Source organism: Phacochoerus africanus, chromosome 15 (genome assembly GCF_016906955.1).
Source record: "Phacochoerus africanus isolate WHEZ1 chromosome 15, ROS_Pafr_v1, whole genome shotgun sequence".
Classification (NCBI taxonomy): domain Eukaryota; kingdom Metazoa; phylum Chordata; class Mammalia; order Artiodactyla; family Suidae; genus Phacochoerus; species Phacochoerus africanus.
Genome location: NC_062558.1, coordinates 46,114,903 through 46,139,185, shown reverse-complemented (window position 1 = coordinate 46,139,185; position 24,283 = coordinate 46,114,903). Strand labels below are relative to the sequence as shown.

At 43.0% G+C, this 24,283-nt stretch overlaps 2 protein-coding genes across 4 annotated transcripts; one reads left to right on the top strand and one right to left on the bottom strand.

Annotated features, from left to right (window-relative positions):
* Positions 1 to 1,048: 1,048 nt before the first annotated feature.
* Positions 1,049 to 6,691, top strand: XBP1 (X-box binding protein 1). The gene is given in 6 exon segments (XM_047760829.1): positions 1,049 to 1,337; positions 2,388 to 2,484; positions 3,787 to 3,915; positions 5,095 to 5,154; positions 5,157 to 5,240; positions 5,547 to 6,691. Coding segments are annotated over 6 exon segments (1,167 nt in total). The 5' UTR covers positions 1,049 to 1,098; the 3' UTR covers positions 6,105 to 6,691.
* Positions 6,692 to 9,889: 3,198 nt separating this feature from the next.
* CCDC117 (coiled-coil domain containing 117) lies at positions 9,890 to 22,223 on the bottom strand. 3 transcript variants are annotated; one of them, XM_047761054.1, is made up of 5 exons: positions 21,872 to 22,223; positions 21,192 to 21,245; positions 15,533 to 15,757; positions 14,609 to 14,746; positions 9,890 to 12,913 (listed from the first exon to the last, which is right to left on the bottom strand). In XM_047761054.1, the coding sequence occupies exons 1-5, from the start codon at positions 22,051 to 22,053 to the stop codon at positions 12,676 to 12,678; spliced, it is 837 nt and encodes a 278-aa protein (XP_047617010.1). In that variant the 5' UTR covers positions 22,054 to 22,223; the 3' UTR covers positions 9,890 to 12,675. The 3 variants fall into 3 exon arrangements, with proteins under 3 accessions (XP_047617010.1, XP_047617009.1, XP_047617011.1); XM_047761053.1 differs by having other exon boundaries at positions 21,192 to 21,248; positions 21,872 to 22,196; XM_047761055.1 differs by lacking the exon at positions 14,609 to 14,746 and having other exon boundaries at positions 21,192 to 21,248; positions 21,872 to 22,201.
* Between the last annotated feature and the right edge of the window lie 2,060 nt (positions 22,224 to 24,283).

Here is a 24,283-nt window from a genome sequence, read left to right as displayed (position 1 = left end):
ATGGACAAGTCTGTTCTCCACATCCATGCTTTTCTTTTCTGTGGAAAGGTTCATTTGTGCTGTGTATTAGATTTCAGATATAAGTGATATCATATGATATTTGTCTTTCTCTTTGACTTACTTCACTTAGTACTAGAGACTCTAGTTTCTTCCATGTTGCTGCAAATGGCATTATTTTGTTCTTTTTTATGGCTGAGTAGTATTCCATTGAGTATATATACCACATCTTTCTAATTCAATAAACCTAGTTTTTGTTTTGTTTTTTTAAGAGCTGCACCTGTGGCATATGAAGCTTCCAGGCTAGGGGCTGAGTCCAAGCTGCAACTATAGGCCTAAACCACAGCCACAGCAACACCAGACCCAGCTGCATCTGCAACCTACCACATAACTTGTGGCAACACACAGATCCTTAACCCACTGAGCTACAAGCAGGGATCAAACCCACATCCTCACTGGGACAACGTCCTTAACCCGCTACACCACAATGGGAACTCCTGAACCCAGTTTTAAAGTACTTGACCTCATTTCCTGAAGACTTATGTTGCAGAATGTTTTTGCAAGCATTTTGCTAACCCAAGGCCCAATTTGAACTGTCTCTCGATTTTGCACTCTGGGCCCTAAGTGGGGAATGAGATACAATTCTGTCAGACTGGGTAAAAATCTGTTAGTCTTGGTAAAAATTCATCAGTCTGGAAATCTCCTGGTTTGAAATTAAACTCTTGTCATTCGGGGAGAAATCTATTTACTGAAGAAACTCCGTCGGGCTCCAGACTCTTCCTCACCAGCTTAGGGGCTCTCCACAACCAGGCCCTCCAGAACCCTCTACCTGCCCGCCACCCAGCGACGCCTACCGGTCAGCCGAGGGGAAAAAAAAGCCCCGGCGTCCCCAGTCCAGCACCGCGGATGCCACGCTGGACGCCCTGGCACCGCCCCCTTCGGGTCCACCGGACCAATAGGCGCTGAGATATGCCTACATCACACGGAGCTGGCCAATCGTGGAGGGCCACGATCCTAGAAAGGCTGGGCGCTGGGGGCGCTGGGGTGGCTGGCCCACTGGGCGGCGGCGGCGGCGCGCACAGGCGTAGACACGCTCCAGCCATGGTGGTGGTGGCAGCTGCGCAGAGCCCGGCCGCCGGGGCCGCCAAAGTACTGCTTCTCTCCGGGAAGCCCGCCGCCGCCGCCGCCGCCGCCGCTGGAGCTCCGGCCGGCCGGGCTCTGCCTATCATGGTGCCGGGCCAGCGAGGGGCCAGCCCGGAGGCGGCAAGCGGGGGGCCGCCCCAGACGCGCAAGAGACAGCGCCTCACGCACCTGAGCCCCGAAGAGAAGGCGTTACGGAGGTGGGCGAGGGTCGGGGCGCGGACCCAGAGGGCTAGGGCCCGAGGTCTGAGAGCCAATCCGAAGGAGAGACGGGGGTCCTGGGCCGGGAGCTGACCTCCCGCCACGGTCGGTCTCCGGCGGCCTTTTGGGTGCCAGCGTGGCGCGGGGCGGGGCGAGGGCAGGAAGTCTGGAACGGCCGCTCTACTGCGCTGGGTGGAGTCCAGGGCTGAGCGGGCCTTTTTTATTAAATTCTTTTCTCTCTCATTAGAGATGACCACAGCTGGGTCTGCGAATACCTGGGTTCTGGGCCCTCTCGCTGTATGACCACAAATCCGTTGTTAAGCTTCTCTGAATTTGGGCTGTAACATGGAGTCGATTGATTTACCTCCTTTTTGGAGGCGCACGGGTCTGAAATGACAGCTGTTGAAGGGGCTGTGAGCCTTAGAAGGCTCACTAGTCAAACTCAATCTCTGCGTCTTTAAAATGATATTTGCCTCCTGAGGTCGCTGGGGAAATAGAGAAATGTCTAGTACTTAGTCCTCCGTAAGTGTTAGTTCTTCTATGATCTGTTTGCTTTTTGTGATTTATTAAGTGCTTCTCGAGCCGACCGGCCTCAGCACCAGAGCGAAAATCGCCTCAGCCTTTCACCCGTCTGAGCTGTTTGCTGAGGGAGCGTTTATGTCAGCGGCATTGCAACCCACATTAGATTTAATCAGTCCGGGTTGGATCCTGTTCGAGGGAGTCGGGAAGCAGCAGCAGAGTAGAAAGGGGAGGAGGAGATATCTCATGACGCAAGATGAATGTTTGTGTCCAGCCTCAGTGCTGTGGCCAGGATAAGACTGAGGTGGATGACGCAATATGGGGGAGAATAAAGCAGGTTTTCAAGCTAGATCCACAGAAGGCTAATTTTTCGGTTTTGTTTCATTGAGGGGCGAAGTCTGAAGTGTATTTTACCATTAGTCTGCCTTATGCTATAAGTTAAAAATGAAAGCACCAGCTGGCCAGGTTTTCAAATAAAGCTATGAATAAGGTTTAAGATGAGTCACTGTGGTATTTCTTTCTGTCCTCAGGAAACTGAAAAACAGAGTAGCAGCTCAGACTGCCAGAGACCGAAAGAAAGCTCGAATGAGTGAGCTGGAGCAACAAGTGGTAGATTTGGAAGAAGAGGTAAAAATACTTAAGGCCAAATTCTTATCTTTTATCCATTGTGTGTATCTTCCCTTGGTGAATGGTCTCTTATTTGCAATAATGCCTTGAGTTGTTTCATCCCCTTTAGAATACAAGTGGATGTATAATTAAAACTTAAACTAATCTAAGTGAGGGTAGATAGGTAATTGATTAAGTGTGAAGCTTGAGGAGAGCAGAGTAATGGACTCTAGCATTTGGTGCTATATTTAAGAGTTGGTGGATTACATTACATTAGTCTTTTATCAGTTAGTACTAAGTAGTAAAAGCAAATAGGAAATCATTACCTAAACCTGAGACCTTTCCTGTCTTGGCCAGAAGTCCACCAAGGGTTCCTTTCCCCTTTTAGGGTCCATTTGTTACCTAAACTTAAAATTGTTGTCAGTTACACATCTTGAATACTAAGGAGTATTTGTGGTATTTTTTTTCTTTTTTAACATTTGTTGATTTTACAGTCTATCACTACCATTTTTATTTCTACCTGCCAGTTTGAAACAGGATTTGTGGATTTGACAAATCCTCGCCATATGGAAGTTCCCAGGCTAGGGGTCAAATCAGAGCTGCAGCTGCCAGCCTGCACCACAGCTGCATCCACAACCTACACCACAGCTCACAGCAATGCCAGATCCTTAGCCCACTGGTTGAGGTCAGGGATCAAACTCTTTTCTTCATGGATACTAGTCAGATTGCTGAGCCACAACGGAAATTCCCTCAAGATAGGATTTTTAAAAACCAGTCATATTTAAATTAAAGCCACAAGTTACCTTTGTTGAGGTCTGTATTAGTAGTCGGTATTGTGTTAAAGGTGACCCCATGAGATGGCATTTCTTTTTGTTTTGTTTTTGACAACACCTGTAGCACCCAGGAGTTCCCAGGCCAGGGATCGAGCCCATGCCTCAGCTATAACCAGAATCACAGCAACAACACCCAGTCCCCTACCCACTGAGTTACAAGGGAACTCCAAGATGGTACTTCTTATATAGCTAGATTTTCATCGACCTTCTAATATCTACTGTGAACAACTCACATAAGCATAGAATAGAGTTTTCTGAAAGATCCAGGAGAAGGAAAGGAAATCTATTGTATTAAAACTTTGTCAGTTGTATTTTTTTTTGTGGCCTCATCCACAGCATGTGGAAGTTCCTAGGCCAGGGATTGAACCTGAGCCTCAGCAGTGACAATGTGGATCCTTAACCTGCTGAACCACAGAGGAAACTCCTGCCAGGTGGATTCTTAAGTGAAAGAATTAAATGATTTAATAACCTCTTCTGAACAATTTTGCAGAACCAAAAGCTTTTGCTAGAAAATCAGCTTTTACGAGAGAAAACACATGGCCTCGTAGTTGAGAACCAGGAGTTAAGACAGCGCTTGGGGATGGATGCCTTAGTTACTGAAGAGGAGGCAGAGACCAAGGTAAGTCATGTCCTTTATTAGGTGCCGTATATGAGAACTGGTTTTAATTGATGTGTCCTCTTTCTTTAATGGAAATTCATTTTTCAAGAGTGTAGTGAATAGTCCTAAGTCCTAATAATTAAAATAAGTTACATAGCTGTCTAAGAGCAAGTACTTAACAAATGCTGATCACCAACAAGGTGTACCTACCGTGCCAGCCTTCAGAAGAACCAGGATAAGAGAGCCAGTCAGATTTGACTTTGAATGCTATCAAAATTATAGTAGTTCTTTGATGAATATGAATGAGAGAGAAAGAATTCATTGTGATAGTGACACCTTTCTGATAGAGGGGTGATGTATGGATTTTAAACTGTGAATCATGGCGGATTTAGTGATAACATGTAAGATGGTCTGAGGCTGACAGTAGGCCAGTTCTATTCTGTGAAGTTGATGTTTGACACAAAATTGTTTAAAAATTACTATACAAAAAGGTTCTGGGCCTAATTTCACTATAGAACTATTGTTGCTAGGGACATTGTTCTTATCGAGAATATGATTAAGATATTATTTAAGAATATCAGCTCTGGGAGTTCCCATCGTGGCGCACTGGTTAACAAATCCGACTAGGAACCATGAGGTTGTGGGTTCGGTCCCTGCCCTTGCTCAGTGGGTTAAGGATCCGGCGTTGCCGTGAGCTGTGGTGTAGGTTGCAGACGCGGCTCGGATCCTGCATTGCTGTGGCTCTGGCGTAGGCCGGCGACTACAGCTCCAATCAGACCCCTAGCCTGGGAACTTCCATATGCCGCGGGAGCGGCCCAAGAAATAGCAACAACAACAACAAAAGACAAAAAAAAAAAGGAATATCAGCTCTGATTAGACCCCTAGCCTGGGAACCTCCATATGCCACGGGAGCGGCCCAAGAAATGGCAAAAAGACCAAAAAAAAAAAAAAAAATCAGTCCTGCCTGAATGTTTGCTGGGGGGAGAAAAATGTTCCATTGTACAGAAAATCACAATGAAAAGTTCACCCTACCTCCTTTTTCTGATCTCTTCTTGAAGAGGGCTCAAGAAAATGGAAATAATAAAATTCAAGGGAAAGATTTCAGCTCTATAGTTTTTTAGATTTCCTAAAAGTCGAGAATCACAGCTACCTGGCAAGCTTTTCCTAGGGGACTTTTCAGCTGTTTGTCTTTCCTCCCAGGGGAATGGAGCGGGGCCGGTGGCCGGGTCTGCTGAGTCCGCAGCACTCAGACTACGTGCACCTCTGCAGCAGGTGCAGGCCCAGTTGTCACCCCTCCAGAACATCTCCCCATGGATTCTGACGGTGTTGACTCTTCAGACTCTGAGGTAGGGCTTACTCAGATTTACTAAAGAGCTGTATAACTACTGAATTCCATCTGTGTGATACCTGACCTCCCTAACCAGATAGATGAGGGCATAGTGTTAGTTTTGGTTGAGTTAGAGGTGAATATTGACTACTTTCCTATTTTCAGGTGGTTTAGAACATAGGGTGAGGTATAAATAAGTGGGTCTGATGGGTCCCAGAGCTCATCCTATAGCCTAATGATTAATTTACATTATGGAACCTAGCACTAAGGTCAACTCTTTGTGCATTCTAATAGTCGAACTCCATTTCATTTTTGCCTTTTACAGTCTGATATCCTCTTGGGCATTCTGTTCAACTTGGACCCAGTCATGTTCTTCAGATGTCCTTCCCCAGACTCTGCCAGCCTGGAGCAGCTCCCAGAAGTCGACCCAGAAGGACCCAGTTCCTTACCAGCCTCCCCTTCTTCATCACTGGGGACGTCACCAGCCAAGCTGGAAGCCATTAATGAAGTGATTCGTTTTGACCACGTATATACAAAGCCCCTAGTCTTAGAGATTCCCTCTGAGACAGAGAGCCAAGCTAATGTGGTAGTGAAAATTGAGGAAGCACCTTCCAGCCCCTCAGAGAAAGATCGCCCTGAATTCACTGTCTCAGTGAAGGAAGAACTTACAGAAGATGACTTCATTCCAGAGCTGGGTATCTCAGATCTGCTTTCAACCAGCCACTGCCTAAAGCCATCTTCCTGCCTACTGGATGCTTATAGTGACTGTAGCTATGAGGGTTCCCCTTCTCCCCTAAGTGACATGTCCTCTCTGCTTGGTGTAGACCATTCGTGGGAGGACACTTTTGCCAGTGAACTCTTTCCCCAGCTGATTAGTGTCTAAGGAGTGATCAGTACTGTTAACCCTTTTTCTTGACTATTACACTGCCTGGAGGATAGCACAGAAGCCTGTGCTTCATTCAGAAAGCTAGAGTAGAGGGTGTACAGTCCTAGAGTATTCCTCTAATATATTTGTTCAAACCTCATAGGTCACCCCAGGTATTGTCTTTTGACATTCAGTGGTCTAGGATATGCAGGTTATTACTATAATCCAGAATTATGGCTTCTGAGGTACCTTTATCTTAAGGGCAGTGGTTTGCCCTAAAATACTTGGGTAAGGGTCACTGGACGAGTGTCCTAGACATGGAATTAATGAATGGCCCTTTATCATTTCTCTTCACCCCTTCTTGGCATCCCAGGCTTGCCTCCGATTTTAGGTCCTTAGTTTGCTTCTGCAGGCAGAGAGAATGCCTACCTGAGGGGGCTCCTTTTCCTTCATGTACAGTTCAAGTAAAGATCAAGAATCTTTTGTGAAATTACTGAAATTTACTATGTAAATGCTTCACGGAATCTTTCCCAGCTAGTGTAACTTTTGGAAGGTGCTTTCTCCATTTATTTAAAACTACCTGTGCAATTAAAAAGTACAATGCAGTCTGTTCTTTGATTCCTTCTTGAAACTCAAGTCAAGGTGTTTCACTGTTGATACTGATTTATCCAACTTGAGTGAGCATGCCACGTTTTTTTTGGCCGTGCTTGCCGCATGCAGAAATTGCTGGTCGGGGATCAAACCCAAGCCACAGCAGCAACCACGCCGGATCCTTAACCCACTGTGCCACAAAACCCCAGCACGCCACTTTTTAAAGTGACTGAAAACTTTTCTGCCTTAATTGCTGTCTGCTTCAATTCCTGGCTCTAATAAGTAATACACCTGGAGCAGTTACTATATTTGTAAGACAGCTTTAGCCTGACTTTTGTAGCTTGTAATGGTAGAGCTAGAACTTGTGACAAGTGTTTTGCTGTATCTTATGTTAGAGAAGGACATGCTATTAAATAGCAATATTCTCTTGCTATTCTTATAGTGATTAAGAGCACTTTTAGACTCAAACTCCCTGGGGTTCAACTCTGCCACCAGTTAACGAAAAATATCACTTATTTCCTGACTTGTGAGTATCTCTAAAGGTTGCTAGAGGAGTCAAAGAAATGACGCATTATAAGCACTTATTATATGTCAGGCACCATCCCAATCACTCAAAAGTTCACTTATCTCCTAATCCACTATGGAAGGGTTCTAATCTCTTAGAGAATTGTGCAGTCTAGAAAAAGTGTTTCACAAGAGAATGAACTTAAAAGTTATTTCACCCATGCTAGCATTCTATGCCAGTATTAATTATCAGCTACCTCTGAGATCAGATAAGGTAGATTCAAAGAATCCCAAATAGTAAGGCAAAGCAGGCTGTAGTTTCAGCCACTTGAAAGAGAATGCCTTTGGTATGTTTTGGGGTGTGTCCACAAGCATTTTGTAGGCAAGTTAAGTTCCCTGGTAGCTAAAGCCAAAGTCCAGTCTCAGTGCTTGGCAATACAAACTTGCTTAAGCTCTGACGTTTCTGTATTCTGACTTAAAAACCTTGATCACCTGATTCTCTAGAACTGAAAACTTAAGTGCTAAGGATCTACTTAGGGATTGTAATAGGCAGATGTAATTACAGATACATTTTTGCTTCCATCATGGTAAAACATCTGAAGATTGGGGCTCAAATAATTTACATTCAGAAACATCACATGAAAGAGACGAGCTGGGAGTTCCCGTCATGTCTCAGCAGTTAGTGAACCCAACTAATATCCATGAGGACATAGGTTGGATCCCTGGCCTCATTCAGTGGTTAAGGATCTGGCATTGCCATGAGCTGTGGTGTAGGTTGCAGTCTCAGATCAGATCCTATGTGGCTGTGGCATAGGCTGGCAGCTACAGTTCTGACTGCACCCCCAGCCTGGGAATCTCCATATGCTATGGGTGCAGCCCTAAAAGACAAAAAAGACAAGCTGTACTAGCCAGGATAACACACAACATAACCTGTGTAGATTTTTCCAATTTTCATTTCCTGTACAGATGGGTGAAAAATACTAAACACTATGCTCAGACTTGAGAAAACACCCTATGTTCAAAGATACCTTCATATTGAAACACTAAATTGAATGGTTGGAAATAAAAATTAAGGTCTTTCCCTGTAAGACCTGCAAATCACTTCCCTGGACTTTGTAACATTGAGAGGTGCTTCCTTGCTTTTCTACTAGGTATGCTCTGGAGCAAAAGCAGCAAGGACAGCACTGCAGGTGGAGGTAATACCGCCTTCTTCCAGGAATATTTTATGGTATCAGTTAAATGCTGATGGGACGCCTAAGAATTAAATCTTTACCCTGTGACTTCTAAAGTTCATTAAGGAACAGGAAGACTGGTTTGTTTTCACACTAGCCAGTTGCTGAAAGACAACATCCTTGTCTTAAGGGTGCTGTAGTTCAACAATGATCTAACTGTGTACAACTCAGCTCTCAAGTGCCACTGGTAGAATATTTGAACCCAACTGATGCATACAAATCTATATTCCCTCAAGTTTAAAGTTACACTGCCTAAACCACACTTTAGATTTCAGTGAAATCTAGACATTTTAAATATTGCTCTAAATAGACTGTAAAACAACTAGTCAAGTAGTAAAGAAACCTGGACCTTAGTGAATTGGCTTATACTATTGCCACTATCTACATAGAATCCATATCTGTAAAAATAGATAACTTTTACCCGTGATTCCCCAATTTTGGTGAAAAAACAATAGTTTTCTGTAACTGCAACTCAAACTCTGCCTGCCCATAAATCAGGGATCCACATTTATCACATAATGGTTGAAATATGCAGGCAATACTGCCACCCAGTGACCTGTAAACTCTTGAAGGGAATGACCATGTAAGAGAACATTAAAGAAATTTTTCTATGGGGGAGTTCCCGTCGTGGCGCACTGGTTAACAAATCCGACTAGGAACCATGAGGTTGTGGGTTCGGTCCCTGCCCTTGCTCAGTGGGTTAACGATCTGGCGTTGCTGTGAGCTGTGGTGTAGGTTGCAGACGCGGCTCGGATCCCGCGTTGCTGTGGCTCTGGCGTAGGCTGGTGGCTACAGCTCTGACTTGACCCCTAGCCTGGGAACCTCCATATGCCGCGCGGGAGCGGCCCAAGAAATAGCAACAATAACAACAACAACAAAAAGACAAAAAAAAAAAAAAGAAATTTTTCTATGGGAAAATGATGGGAACTCCTGGAACATTTTTTAAGACTCCATCCCCCTGCCAAGAGACATTGATGGACATCAGGAGTGAGTTGCTAAGTGGCATGGAAGTTTCTATGGGTTTTATGGTGTTCCCATTGTGGCGCAGCAGAAATGATCCAACTAGGAACCATGAGGTTGCAGGTTCGATCCCCGGCCTCGCTCAGTGGGTTAAGGATCTGGCATTGCCGTGAACTGTGGTGTAGATTGCAGATGCAGCTCAGATCCCACACTGTTGGCTTTGGTGTAGGCTAGTAGCTGTAGCTCTGACTGGACCCCTAGCTTGGGAACCTCCATGTGCTGCAAGTGCGGCCCTAAAAAGCAAAAAAAAAAAAAAAAAAATCTATGGGTTTTAAAATAGCTAAACGTGGTCTACTTTGGAAATACCTAATTCTTTTATGAAACTTACTTTTAATCCAACATAACCATCTGTTGAGAATAAATTTCAATCTCTCGCTGATAATGCTACATGCTGCTTCAATAAAATTTAGAGAGCAAAGAGCAGACTTCATTAACTTCACGGCAGGAATACAAATATCTCAAAAAGTCCAAAACACTTAAGTTTTATTGAAAACAATAAAATACAGAAACACCAGATTCTCATTTTAAAGTAAAATTGACAGCATCTTCCAGAACCTTCCTAGTACTCTACCATTCTTATTACTATTAAAAAACAAAACCAAGTTCCAGATCCAAAATAATTAATGAACCTGTTGGTAAACATTCTTTGCATGGTTCTAGCTCCCACCACAGATATTTTTTAAAAATTTTACATTTGCACCTTTTCAAGAATGAGTAGCAATTTTTATTTGATTAGTATTTGTGAGAACTGGACTTACTTTCTTCATATTAATTAAAAAAAAAAATGCAATCACACACGCCCTACTCAAACTCAGAGAAAATATACATTTGTTCATTAAAGCTCACCTGTTCAGATAATTTTCTCTTCACACATTAGCGTAAGTAAGCCAATGTTTGATCCATGCTGCAAAAGCTGTACAAAATGAAAAGAATTCCCTAAGGGAAACTTTAAGGCAAAAGCAAAAGCCTTACTTTACAAAGGAAAAACAAAGCAGAGGCATGAGGACTATGGAAACGGCTCAGATGAATAAGCACCACAAGGATGAAGATGATTTTTATACAAACATATGCAAGATAAAGTTTAAAAAAGAGCACTGAACATCCATTTTTCCTGCAGAAATAATGATCAAGTCATACAATATGACTCCTGAAACAACTTCCACTTGGATGTTAACAGAATCTTACTAGTTCTCACCTATATTCACCAGTGGTATCATGAGCCTTGTTTCAAAGCTCTTCTTTCCTCCTGTTCATTGTACAGACCTTGATCTGAGGCCTGTCCAACAATCCCTATAGAAGACAATATCAGTGTGTATGGGTCCTTCTTTGGAAAACTGTCACCTCCCCTTCACCAGAACACTGGGGCTAACTCCAAATTCCAGGCAGTTATTTCATGTTTCTTAGCTGTACCAGAACAAACTTTTTTAGCATAGAGATTTCTTTAAGGCTACAAACTTTACGAGTTGGTCCCATTAAACAATGACCTAAAGGCAGGAGTTTTTTAAACGGCATGAATCAAACACTTGCACATTTCAACAGAATACAGTTTACATTCATCTCTAAATCTGAGATTAAGAAACTATTAGCTGGTTTCCAACTGGTTTCAATACTGGTTTGAAGTTCGAATAATTTTACTGTGTAGGTATTAAATATTTTGTTTAAATATTAAACATTAAATCTTTTCCTGACTGTCCAGACAGAAATAGAGAAAGCAGGAACAATAGGTAGAGGAAACAGTCCAATTAACAGACTTGTGACTTCTACACCAACTGTAAGAAGAGGGATTTCGGCATGGGTTTCAAAATTGCCTCTAACTGGCTCCTAAAAAGTCACCTCCACTTGGCATAAATCATTTCTTCTACACAAGGTGTCTGATATCTACAAAGGCAAAAGAAACCCAGAAAAACAAAACAAAGAGAACTGGGGTGGTCTCTGCTGTACGATAAAAGGGCCAGTAATATTTAATAAGTTATGGTGGATATCCTACAGCACTAAAGGAACTCATTTTACTTTGTACTACCAGGTCCTTGCCACACAGAAGAGCTCTTCCTGAGAAAGTTTCAATCCTGGTTCCCCTCAGAGGACACCCTGAGCCTGGGGAAGGTCCTCAAGACGAAGACTTCTGCTAGCAGGAAGCTAGTCTCTACTTTTAGGCTTTCGCACAATACCTGAAGCACCAGGCAAATTGGCTAAAACTGTTAATCTCCAGGTCACTCACTGTATGCTCTCAGTTAATTATGCAGTCACTGTTTTGTAAATTAATATTAAAAAACTCAACTTGCTATATAGGCACAACCTTTTTTTAACTACAGAAGTTACATGCTGGGCTTCGCTGAAACAGCACTTCCTCAGGATTACCTAAGGGATGGTTCTCCCAGAGCCAATTTGCACGTGTTAACTCACAATCTTTTAACATACCACCCAGTTATTAAGTTGTAAACATTACTGAATAGGTGGGCTTATCAATTATGCAAGGGAATCCAAGGAGCAACAGTAGCACAAGGCAAAAAAGCCTCCAAGGAAAAACATTTTCTTTGTATTTTCATTGCATTTTCAGAGGCAGAGGTGAGCCACAACCTACTGGTTATTTAATTCAATATAGTTACACTGAATTGACAAGTAATATGCAAGTTTTAGAGCCTCTGTTAAATTTCCCAGCAACAAGCTTAAGCTACTGTCTTCTTCCTTCCTCTCCCCAATCACTGCAGAGAGCTCATATCTAAATATGAAGCTGTCAGGTACGCTTGTAGCAGGAAGAACATCCTTCTTCCCTTTTCTTTTTTTGCACCCACACCCAAAGGTTCTCAGGCCAGGGATTGAAACCACACTGCTGCAGTGACAATGCCAGATCCTTTATCTGATGCACAAGGGAATCCTTCTTTCTTAATGCATCTTTTTCAACTCAAGTATCTGAATATTCTCCAAATATCTGAATGATTTAGACAATACGACAGATAACTTAAGCTACTTTCACACATACAGCTTCTATACCTGACTTTGCAGAATGTGACCTCATATTCCTTTAATAAGACCCCTAGAAAACTGCTTTTCCCTTGAGAAAAGTTTCCTTTGCAAAAAGTTGAATTCAAGAAATGGCTACCCAAAATGAGTCCCACCCCAAAATACAGGTGGAGATATTACACCCGTTTCAAAACCTTCAAGTCCCTATACTACATAAGCAGGCTCATGACTGAACACATGGGCCTTCTAAATTTCACCAACTTTAGGGTTGAAACTGGTTTCTAGAGTTCCATCTCTTCTTCTGTGCAAGCAGCTGTCTCCAAACTATTGTAAACAGGCAACCCTGTTTGCCGAGGTTCCACAAACAGTTCCGTTCTTTGAGGGAAGGCAGTGCCGGCAGCTGCATGCTTAGTTTGGCTCTCTCCTGTGTAGTTCTTAGCATCAGATGATGGCTTTGGCTTATCGGAAAGGAGTTCAGGGAGAGGTTTCCAGAGCACAAGCTCCATGGAAGGACGGCTCCTAAGACATTAAAATATAGATTTTTGTCAATAATTTTACAACATGAAAATAAAAGATACATTGAAAAACTAATGTTTGCTATCTAACATCTAGAGTTAAGAATTGATGGCACCAAAACAGGAGCTTTATGACAATCCAAATGAATCTTTAGAAGGCCACTCCAGTACATAAAATTTTAAAAGTTCTGTATGTCTTTTCAACCAAACCAACTGGTTGTACTGATGCTATGATCTGAATATAAATATTCAGTGTGAGAAATAGGAGCCCATGATTTAACTTAATTTTTTCTTAAATTGTGGTTAATTTTAGCACATGTGTGCTACTATCTTGTACTAAACCATTATAAATGAAACACTGGCCAAACACCCTAAAAATATCTCAGTTCGGCTTTTACTTAGTATAGCTATGAAGTATAACACTTTTTGCAGTAAGCCATTATCTGTGCCTATCCCCCACCCCTCCCCACCAAGTGATAGTTTGATGGTTTCTGGGACCCAAGGGCAAGTAAGGCAAAATAAAACACAAACAACGAAGAACACCTTTCCCACCACCCCTAACCCCTCAAAAGCTAGCTTCTGGAAAACTATCAAGAACAGAAAGTGCTATGTTTTAGGCTGGAGGGCAACGTGACCTGCTGACTCTTGGCTAAACTATTTACCCACCCTCAGGGATGGGTAGTTAACTATAAGCTCACACTAGGAGGCTAATGCAAAATCCCTGTGAGGGGCAGCTGAATCCACTGTATCTAAAGGTTATGATGCCTCATTTACCTGGCATCAGTGGGCCTGGTATCCTAAGAATTTTCAGGTGTTCCCACTGTGGCTCAAGAGTAATAAACCCGACTAGCATCCATGAGGATGCGGGTTCCATTCCTGGCCCTGCTCAGTGGGTTAAGGATCTGGCACTGCCTTGAGCTGTGGTGTAGGTCGAAGACAAGGAATGGATCCTGAGTTGCTGTGGATGTGGCACAGGCCAGCAGCTGCAGCTCTGATTTGACCTTTAGCCTGGGAACTTCCATATGTCGTGGGCACAGCCCTAAAAAAAAAAAAAAAAGACAAGAATCTGAGTTTTAGATTCTGGCTTTTGTGACATCTTTTTTTAAATGCTAGGAGACTTTTTGTTTTGTTTCCTAGGTCTTAATGGTGGTCATAGATAACTTAGAGAGCCAGATAAACAGGACATTTTGAAATATGGTACCCACATCCTATCTCAGGAATTTAGGAGAATGGACTCTTTCTTGCCAATCCTCACATTACCAAATGTTAGACTATCAGTTCATTTCAAGACTTCAAAACAATCCAGGAGTAAGCAGGCAAGATAGCCACTCCTGCATTCTTCTAACTCCTACCTGCACAGAGAATCTGCTCACCCCAGTGAATTAAGAAAGGGTCTCCAGGAGTTCCTGTTGTGGCTCAGTGGTAACAAACTTGAACTAGTATCCATGAGGATGTGGGTTTGATCCCTGGCCTCACTCAGTGGGTTAAGGATCCAACGTTGCTGGGAGCATTGGCGTAGGTTGAAGACGTGGCTTGGATCTGGCATGGCTGTGTTGTAGGCCTGCTGCTATAGCTCCGATTCAACCCTTAGCCTGGGAACTTCCATATGCTGCGGGTGTGGCCCTAAAAAGCAAAAAAGAAGGGTCTCCAATTTTGGATTTCCCTCCAAGATCATAACTGAACAGAAACCAAAACTTACATGGACTCAATCATTTTCTTTGTAAAGACTTCATCAAATTCCCTCTTCAAACCTGTTTTCATGGTATCAGAAAGGACAAGGCTGGGGAGATGGTTTATATTTCTGTCAGCTTCAACTTCTTCATCTTCGTCAATTATTCTAAGGAAAGGCAGAGGTATGCCACAGGGCAGCCAAAAAAGAAAGAAAGAAAAAAAAAGGTACAGGCAGAAAAGAAAAAGTATTAGTCACGCTATTCTATTAGTTGGACGAAAATTTTTTTTAAAATGTTTTTGTCTTTTTGCCATTTCTTAGGCCACTCCTGCAGCATATGGAGGTTCCCAGGCTGGGGGTCTAATTGGAGCTGTAGCCGCCGGCCTACGCCAGAGCCATAGCAACTCGGGATCTGAGCCATGTCTGCGACCTACACCACAGCTCACGGCAATGCCGGATCCTTAACCCACTGAGCAAGGCCAGGGATTGAACCTGTAACCTCATGGTTCCTAGTCGGATTCATTAACCACTGAGCCATGACGGGAACTCTGAATTGGACAAAATTTTTAAAATAAAAAAGGATAAAAGCAATAGGAGCTAAAGCAAAAGATCAAGATGAGACTATACCTGGGAGAAAGAAGTATATATGAAAGAGACATTCAACATTTAATGAAAAAGTTCCACATTAGAGGCAAATTTGAACAATGTGTCCCTAAAAACCTTCATAAACCAAAAATATTCAGATAGTTAAGTGAAAATATTTAGTACAGTTCTATGAGAAGAGTTTAACATTTAAAGCATATACTTTGAGATTCCTGATTTTTATATAAAGTCTGATAGGCTGAGTAAGGATCAAGGCATCATCAAATGACAAATTAAGAGTAGCTGGAAAGAGTAGAGATGTTACAAAAGATCAGCAACAAGCCAAAGAGCCAATAAATGCTGTCCATTTACCTGTCCTCAATTTCCTGAAGCCTCCTTCGGGCAACTTCACACTGTGGTTCTCCTGTTGTCTGATCCATTTCTTCACAAATAACATCTAATATACCAGGTGCAGAAAGGCCGCTAGAGCAAGGATTTACTCCATGACCCTCTATATTCTGATGTGCACAAAGAATCCAGTCATTAGGACTAGCACAGAGCCCTGCTTCAGTCAACCTTTTCTTTCTCACTGGGCAACTGAAATTTTAAAAAAAAATTAATAAAAATCTTGACCAATATAAATGAAATGTTTATCATCCCCATCTCTTATCAAATTCTTCTATCAAAAAAGCTCTAATTTTTATCCCCCCCCTTCAGGGCTGCATCCATAGCATATGGAGGTTCCCCAGCTAGGGGTCAAATTAGAGCTACAACTGTTTACACCACAGCCTCAGCAATGCAGGATCCAAGCCGTGTCTGCAACCTACACCACAGCTCATGGCAATGCCAGATCCTTAACCCACTGAGCGAGGCTAGGGATTGAACCTGTAACCTCATGGTTCCTAGTCGGATTCGTTTCCGCTGTGCCAGGATGGGAATTCCAAAACTCTTAATTTTTAACAGTATGTGATTGCAAGATGGAAAACCATGTATTTTCTTTTCTGTCATTCTCGAAGCTTCCCTGAGATGTTTCCCTTTGATACTTGTCAAATTAGGTTGCACCTGCAAGATTTTGCCTTTTCAGGTCAGAAGTGCTCAATGTGGTAACTTGAAATCATTCCTACTTATTCAGCTCTGGAAAGGTTTGATGGGAGGTAAAGAAACCAAAAATTACAAAGCAGCAATTCAGTGCCAGCCATACTTTTTTCATACAGCTGCTGTTCCATCACACCAGTCATATGAGGTAATAGTCTGCAGGCATCCAATATTCCCTCAGGGCAAAAATATATTCCTCATCAGGTGTGTAGCAAGTATTACACAGATGTACTACATGCAAACGATACTGCTGATTTCTTCTCTCCAAAAATGTCAAGGGCTGTCATTTGCTCTTGGGGTTCCTGACTTATAATAGGGTGCACTTTTCTCCCACACTGCAACATAAACTAACTGCCTATAAGATTTTATATTTCATTGAGACTTTAGAATTCATCAAATCCAATAGCTCTGTTTTGCAGATGTGGAAACTAGGACCTAAAAAATTAAAGCGCCCTTTCCAAGGTGTCATGTTTAGGCTGAGCTGTGTTTTGGGTACCAGACCCCAAAGGTAACCCCTGAATCCTACCTCTACATCATGTTCACTAAAACCTCCTGCTTTATCAGGGAAGTTCAACAGCTCAAGCTCTTACCACAAACTAGTATCTACAAGCACTACAACAATGCTAAGCGTTTAACTGAAAGCTTTCCTGAAACAAGTTAAATAGACAACCTGCCCTGCTCTACTTAGATATTTAGACTGCAAGTACTTTATTGCCTGGGCAACTGCAAGTGCAATCCAGAGACCAGAATCTGCAATCAAAAGATTCATTAATGGTCCCCACAGCTTCTGATTCTAAACTCAGAGTCAAAAGGAACAGTATGTATTTTAAAGGGAGAAGTTTTTATTTCATGTTAAGACTATGAAAATCAACATTAAAGTCTCAGGCAATACAAAGTCTGACAAGTTAATAACGCTCTCTTGAACATAGATTTTTGATTGGAATGAACTATGAAATGTTTAGTTTGTAATTAATCTTAATTCATAAGGAAGTATTAAGAATGTCTACCCATACATTAAACACTTCTGTAATATTAGTTCAAATATGTGATGATTTAGAAAGCAGAAGTTATACACATAAGAAATCACCTAAGAAAAAGAATAAATCTAGAAGGAATAGGTAACTTCCTAGCATAGCTAAAAATTCAACTATTAAACATAACTGAGTATCAGAGTTGGATTCTAATCTCTGATCGCCAATATAATTTGGGCTATTTCATGTCTCTAGATCCACTTGGCAAATAATTAGAGATCAATGATGATTAAGTCTCAAGGAAAATGTGACATAAAAGACTTTAAAGTTCTGGAGTTTCTGTCATGGCTCAGCAGAAACAAATCCGATAGTATCCATGAGGTCGCAGGTTTGATCCCCAGCTTTGCTCAACGGTTTAAGAATCCTCTGTTGATGTGAGCTGTAGTGTAGGTTGCAGAAGTGGCTTGGATTCTGCATTTCTGTGGCTGTGGTGTAGGCCGGCAGCTGTAGCTCCAAATAGACCCCTAGCCTGGGAGCCTCAAAGGCCACAGGTTTGGCCCTAAAAAGCAAAAAAAAAAAAAAAAAAGACTTTAAAGTTTTGATGAGAACTTTGGAAGCAGCAAGTGGGCAGTACCCCTCAGGCATCTGACATCCAACTGTCCAGTCCCTTATCCTCCCAGGCCTCTATCTCTCCATCTGTAAATTAAATATGGTTAACTTTTAAAGTCAATTGTTTTTATACTTCAATCTTTTTATTTATGACATTGGAACCCTTTATTCAATAATCTCTTATAGGGAATCCCAAAAGATAAAAGCAAAGAGGTCCCTGTTTAAAACAGCAATCTCAAGGCAATAAAAGACAAAAATATTGTCTCCTCCAGAGGTTTGTCGGTTTTTTTTTTCTTCTTTTTAGGGTTGCATTCTAAGCATATGGAAGTTCCCAGGCTTGGGGTTGAATTGGAACTGCAGCTGCTGGCCTACCCCACAGTTACAGCAATGCAGGATCTGAGCCAAATTTGCAGCCTGCACCACAGCTCACGACAATGCCAGATCCTTAACCCACGGAGCAAGACCAGGGATTGAAGCCGCATCCTCATGGATACTAGTCGGGTTCGTTACTGCTGAGCCACAAAAGCAACTCCCTAGAGGTTTTTTTTTTAAAACTAAGGCAACTTTCGAATCTAATATCTCATTAGTCTATGTATCAACCAGGTGAGAATATCCAGTTTCTGCTGGCAAAAGAAAAAAAAGTCATACACAAAGCTAAAAGACAAACAACAAATCTGGGGAAAACACAACATACATAATAAACTGTCTTAAAGTTAGCAAGAAAAAAATCAATAAACCAGTAAGCCAATAAAAAATTTACAGAAACATGAAAAATTCACACAAAATCGAATACAAATGGCTTAAAGGAAAAGATGTTCAACATTGCATATAACTTACAAAATACAAATTACTACAGTGATCTACTTTATGTAATGATAAAATCCCTACACTCCTTAAAGTACATACAATTTAATAGTTACGAAACAAAAATCCATGAAAATATTCAAAATATAGACTGTTACCAGGATCTAAAATGGTACTCTATTCCCTTCTCTCTATAGGCAAATACCATCTTTTAGGTAATCACTTCATTTAAAAAAAAATACATTATCATGTATGTAGATATGCAACCTTATATGGTTTTTAGTTTTGCCTGCTTTGAACCTAAGGAATTATACTATATACATATACATTCTTTTTTTTTTCTTTTTTCTTTTTGCTATTTCTTGGGCCGCTCCCTCGGCATATGGAGATTCCCAGGCTAGAGGTCGAATCAGAGCCATAGCCATCAGCCTACACCAGAGCCACAGCAACTTAGGATCCGAGCCATGTCTGCAACCTACACCACAGCTCACAGCAACGCTGCATCCTTAACCCACTGAGCAAGGCCAGGGATCAAACCCACAACCTCATGGTTCCTAGTCAGATTTGTTAACCACTGCGCCACGATGGGAACCCCTACATATACATTCTTGTAAAGTTTCTTTTGCTCCTACTTTGCTTATAAGACACCTCTATGTTGACAGGTGAGTTTTTTTTTTTTTTTTGGTCTTTTTGCCTTTTCTAGGGCCGCACCCATGGCACGTGGAGCTAGGGGGTCTAAATGGAGCTGTAGCCGCTGGCCTACGGTGCAACCACAGCAACTCAGGATCCAAGCTGAGTCTGTGACCTATACCACAGCTCACAGCAACACTGGATCCTTAACCCACTGAGCAAGGCCAGGGATCGAACCCAAAACCTCATGGTTCCTAGTAGGATTCGTTAACCACTGGCCCACAATGGGAACTCCAGGACATTCCAATTTTGAACTCATGAATAAGGGTGCTATGAACTTTCTTGTGTCTCCTGATGAGAACAGCTGGGTAAATAGGTACGTATGCATGCCTTCAACTCATTAGCTAACACAAAATTGTTTCCCAAAGAGTATCAATTTATATTCTCATCCACAGTGTTTGAAGAGTTCCTGGTGCTCTGTAACCCTCCAATACCAGTGGTAGAGTACTATCCCACTGTGTTTTTTGTTTTTTTTTTTTTAAAGCAAGCAAAGTCTTTATTAAAGAAAAGCAAATAGCTCCCAGGACAGCTGGGAGGCGGGAGAAGAGTCCCCTTCTCTATTGTCCTAGAGAGATTTTTATCTCTCAAAGGTGGAAGGGGTACCAACATGGGGTCCAGAAAGATGTGGTTTTCTCCCATTTTCCCACTGTGCTTTTAAGAGGCATTTCCCTACAGAATGATGAGGTTGAACATCTTTCCATTTGATCAGTTATTTGGGTATCCTCTTTGAGGAAGTCTCTTACTCTTAAATTAGACTGCCTATGAGGAGTTCCCGTTGTGGCGCAGCGGAAACAAATCCGACTAGGAACCATGAGGTTGCAGATTCAATCCCTGGCCTTGCACAGTGGGTTAAGGATCTGATGTTGCTGTGGCCCTGGTGTAGGCAGCAGCAACAGCTCTGATTAGACCCCTAGCCTGGGAACCTCCATATGCTGCAGGTGAGAACCTAAAAACACAAAAGAAAAAAAAAAATTTAGACTGCCTATGACATGCAATTTTTACCTAACAGCTAAGTGGTGATCAAAAAGTTTGAAAATACAGTTCTGGTGAGAAGATGGAGAAACAGCCATACCCACTGATAAAAGGCCTAAGGCCTATACACTGACAACAACTCTTCTTCAAAATTCAAAACGCATAGGCTTTAAAATCCAACAATTAAATTCCTTTATCTACTTGCAAATATATACAAAGAACTTAAAAAGAATGATAGTCCTTTGCTGTACAACAAAAATTGACACTGTAAATCAAATATACTTTAATAAAAAAAATGACAGGCATGGTAGATCTGTTAGTAATAACAAAAGGTTCCAATTAACTCAGAAATCCAACACTAGCTGACTGCTTAATGACCTATACCTAGCCTTACAATAGAATTCAACTTTTGAAAAAGTTAGGTAGAACTCTATGTGCCCCAGGAGAGTAAAATGAAAAGACCAACGCGTTGCAGTGTGAATAGTATCGGGCTACAAATCTAAAAAACCAGAAGTATACACAGTTATAAACTTGTTTATAATATCTTCCTTAGGAGAAATAGGAAACAGGTAACAAATGTAACCTCTGGGTAGAACTGGGAGCAAAGAGTTTTAAGACTTTTCAATATGTAGCCTTCTGTGAATTCTTTTACTCTGCGCATGTAATAATATTCACAAGGCTCAAAATTCAAGGATTACAATTGCCCAAGAGTGAAAAGTTTACCTCCGACCTGCTTAGCTCCCTTCTCTAAAAAGCGACTCGTTATTAGTTCCCTGAGCCTCCTTTCACAGACACCTAATATTTCAACTCACTTAAAACAAGCAGTTGTGGACAGAAAATAGGTTAAATTAAGTGACCATTAAGTGAATAAAAAGGCACCTGAAACTTACTCATCATCCTCCTCCTCCTCTCGCTTGTGTTTCTTTCTACAGTGATCAGAAACACTGCTGAAACAAACAAAAATCAAGTCAGATGAGAAATTTATTACATCTACTCTACCTCCGATATCCTGCCCAGCCCACACCTATCAGCTGTCCCCTTCCTTGCCGAGGGGGATGGAAGTGCCGGTAACAAGGTCAGTCAGGTATAAATGCTGGGTGGTCCTGACATGCATAGAAACTGCAATCTAAACTTCTCATTTGGTCGAAACCGTGGGAGATTTATCTGGGGCATAAGAACGCATTCGGGACAAGGACTGTGCTAAGCACTTTATACTCTCACTAGGAGGACCCATTTCTGTCCCAAGTTGGGGATGAAGAAACTCAGTGTCCGAGAGGCGCCGAAAGGTTACCAGTAGCCGCGGCCGCCCCGCGGTCCGACCCAGGCTCGGGTCGGCCCGGGTTCCCATCTCCGCTCTCCCTGGGCGAACTCGGGACTTTCTCCTCACTCACCGAGGCACAGGCAGCCCGAGGTCCGAGCCGGACGCCCGCGCTGTGCGACCTCAGGCGACTTACGGTAACGGACTCTGGGGCTCACTCTCTGCCTCAGCAACCTGGGACGGAGAAGACCCCGCCGAGGGTCATGGGGAGTGTCAACGAGCCCGCGCCTGCCCGCCCGCCGGGCTCCTCACCGTCCGCGCGCCGCGCTCCCGCCGGGGCTGCTCGGGGCAGCGCGGGGTCCCGGCCGCGGGGTCAGCTCGGCGCCGTCCGCCCCCGGCGGGAAGGCCCGGCCGGGGAAGGCCGGCGACGGCTGCAGGAAGTCCGAGCCGCCGCTCAGGGGGAGGCCGCTGAAGGGCCGGCCAAGCGCGGCCATGGCCGGGGAGATGAGGAAGCTGCGTTCGCGGCTCCGACCGCCCACGTCCCCAGGCCCGGCGCTGCGGCCACAGCTACTGCCGTGAGGCACCCGCCTCCGAGCCCGCTCCAGACCCCACGTCACTCCTTCTAGAACCCTCCACCCCGGACCGCCCAGGGGCAGGCCGGGATTTGTTGTGTGCAGAAGGCTGCCACCGCGAGGGCTGCCGGGACTTGCAGTCCGTACGTACTACAGGCAAGATGGCCGCCTCGGCCTAGTTACCCAGGAGTCCAGGGTGACACTGGCCAACCTGGAGTAAGACCTGGGTTCGAATCATTGCTGTGCAAGTTAGGGAACCTCTGTACCTCAGGTATCTCATCAGTAAAACCCAAAAATAGTAGTATCAACGGTCATAAGGCTGATAGGAGAAGTAAATGAATGAAAACATCTAGAGCCCTTCAAACACTCCCTGGCATCTGGTACACATTAAAAATGAGCTGCTAATTCCTTCTGTTTCAACATAAATGAAGTTGGTAATGCCTTAGAAGGAACAGCGTGGAGGATCAGAGAACACCTCAGAGCGCTTGTGAGAGGTCCTGGCAAGCCTTACAATCTGGGTCCAGGACTTGCCAGAGGGGCCATCCGAGTTGGTCATCTCAACCACTAATCACACCCATTTCCCCCATCCCAGGAAGTGGCACCAGCACGGTCATCTAATCTGAGTTCCTTATACCAAAATCAATGCCCCTCAGCCAAAGACCACCAAGAATACACCTACATTTGAACAAAAGATGGATTTATTGAGATAAGGCAGTGAGAGAGGGTGCCAGGAACAAGGTATTGGGAAAGGAGTCTCACTGGATTTGGGTGTGTCATAGGCGATTTGGGAGAGGGCTCCAGGAAGCAGGGCTCTGCTGTACGGGTATTTAGGCAATCTTTTCTAGAAGGTGGGAGGAATGAAGGGAGGCTAAATGTATAACTGGTAAAGAAACAGCAGTCCTTCCTATTAGCCAAGATGGGAGATGTTTGGTCACTTTTGTGGTTTGGACAATGTTCACATTTTTGTCTGTGTTCAGACCTGATTACAAAGTGGTCTTGTTTTTATCTTGATCCATGAAAATCACATCTTAGTGCTGGTTTGATGCGGATGTTCTGTGAAATTATTTAACATGAAACACCAGGGTTCACCTGATATTACTAGGCCAGTTTCATCTGTCAGAAGATTTTTTTCTCTTTCTAATTAAAACCCTAAGCATCATCATTGACACCTGTATTTTTTGTTTGTATTTAATCAGTGAGTAAGGCCTTTACTTGTGAAATGCCTACAGATTTCTCTTCATTTCTCTCCATATCCATCATTTTTGTCCTGATAGTAAGAGGAAAAAAAAATGAATGAAACACTTTGCCTAATGTAATATAATGGATTCAGTTTTAAGTTTTCTTAGTGGCATTTACAATCCAGTTTTGCTTCCCTAAGGTAATATCCTACTTACCTAAACTTGGTATGAAAAATATTCTCCTGGGCCAACTCATTCCAAACCTGAAAAAACAAACAAAAAACCAAGAGGCCAAAAGAAGCAACCTATACCAACAGCAGGCATTTACTAAGCACTTCTTATGAACCAGGCACTGTGCTAAGGGCACTAATTCATGTCAGCTCCACTAAAATTCTGTATTATGGTATTAATATCACCACTTTGCAGAGTAAGAGGTAAGATTCAGAGAGGTGAAAGATCAATCACAAGGTCTCACTGTTAGTAATGATGGTTCTGGGAAGATTTGACTGATTCCAAAGCCAGGAATATCATCACTGCTTTCCACAAGCACATAGGAAATTTTTTTCCTGTTGAGCATCCCCAAAATGCATATTCAAGGGAACGACCATGCATTAGTCAGGGCCTTGCAGAAAAACAGAGCCAATGGGAGACACAGTTTATTATAGGAATTGACTCATGTGGTTATGGAAGCCAGGCTGTTCCACCATCTGCCATCTGCATCTAGAGTACCAGAAAGCCAGTGATGTGATTCAGCCTAAGCCTGAAGGCTTGCCAGTAGGGAGCTGATGATGTAAGTCCCTAACTGAGTATGAAAACCTGAGCAACAGCTCCAAGGGTGGAAGATGGATGTCTCGGTTCAAGCAGAAACAGCCAATATGCCCTTCCTCTGCCTTTTTTCTTTTCTTCTTTCTTTCTTTTCTTTTTTTGGCTGCACCTGTGGCATGTGGAGGTGTATGGGCCAGAGATTAAACCCG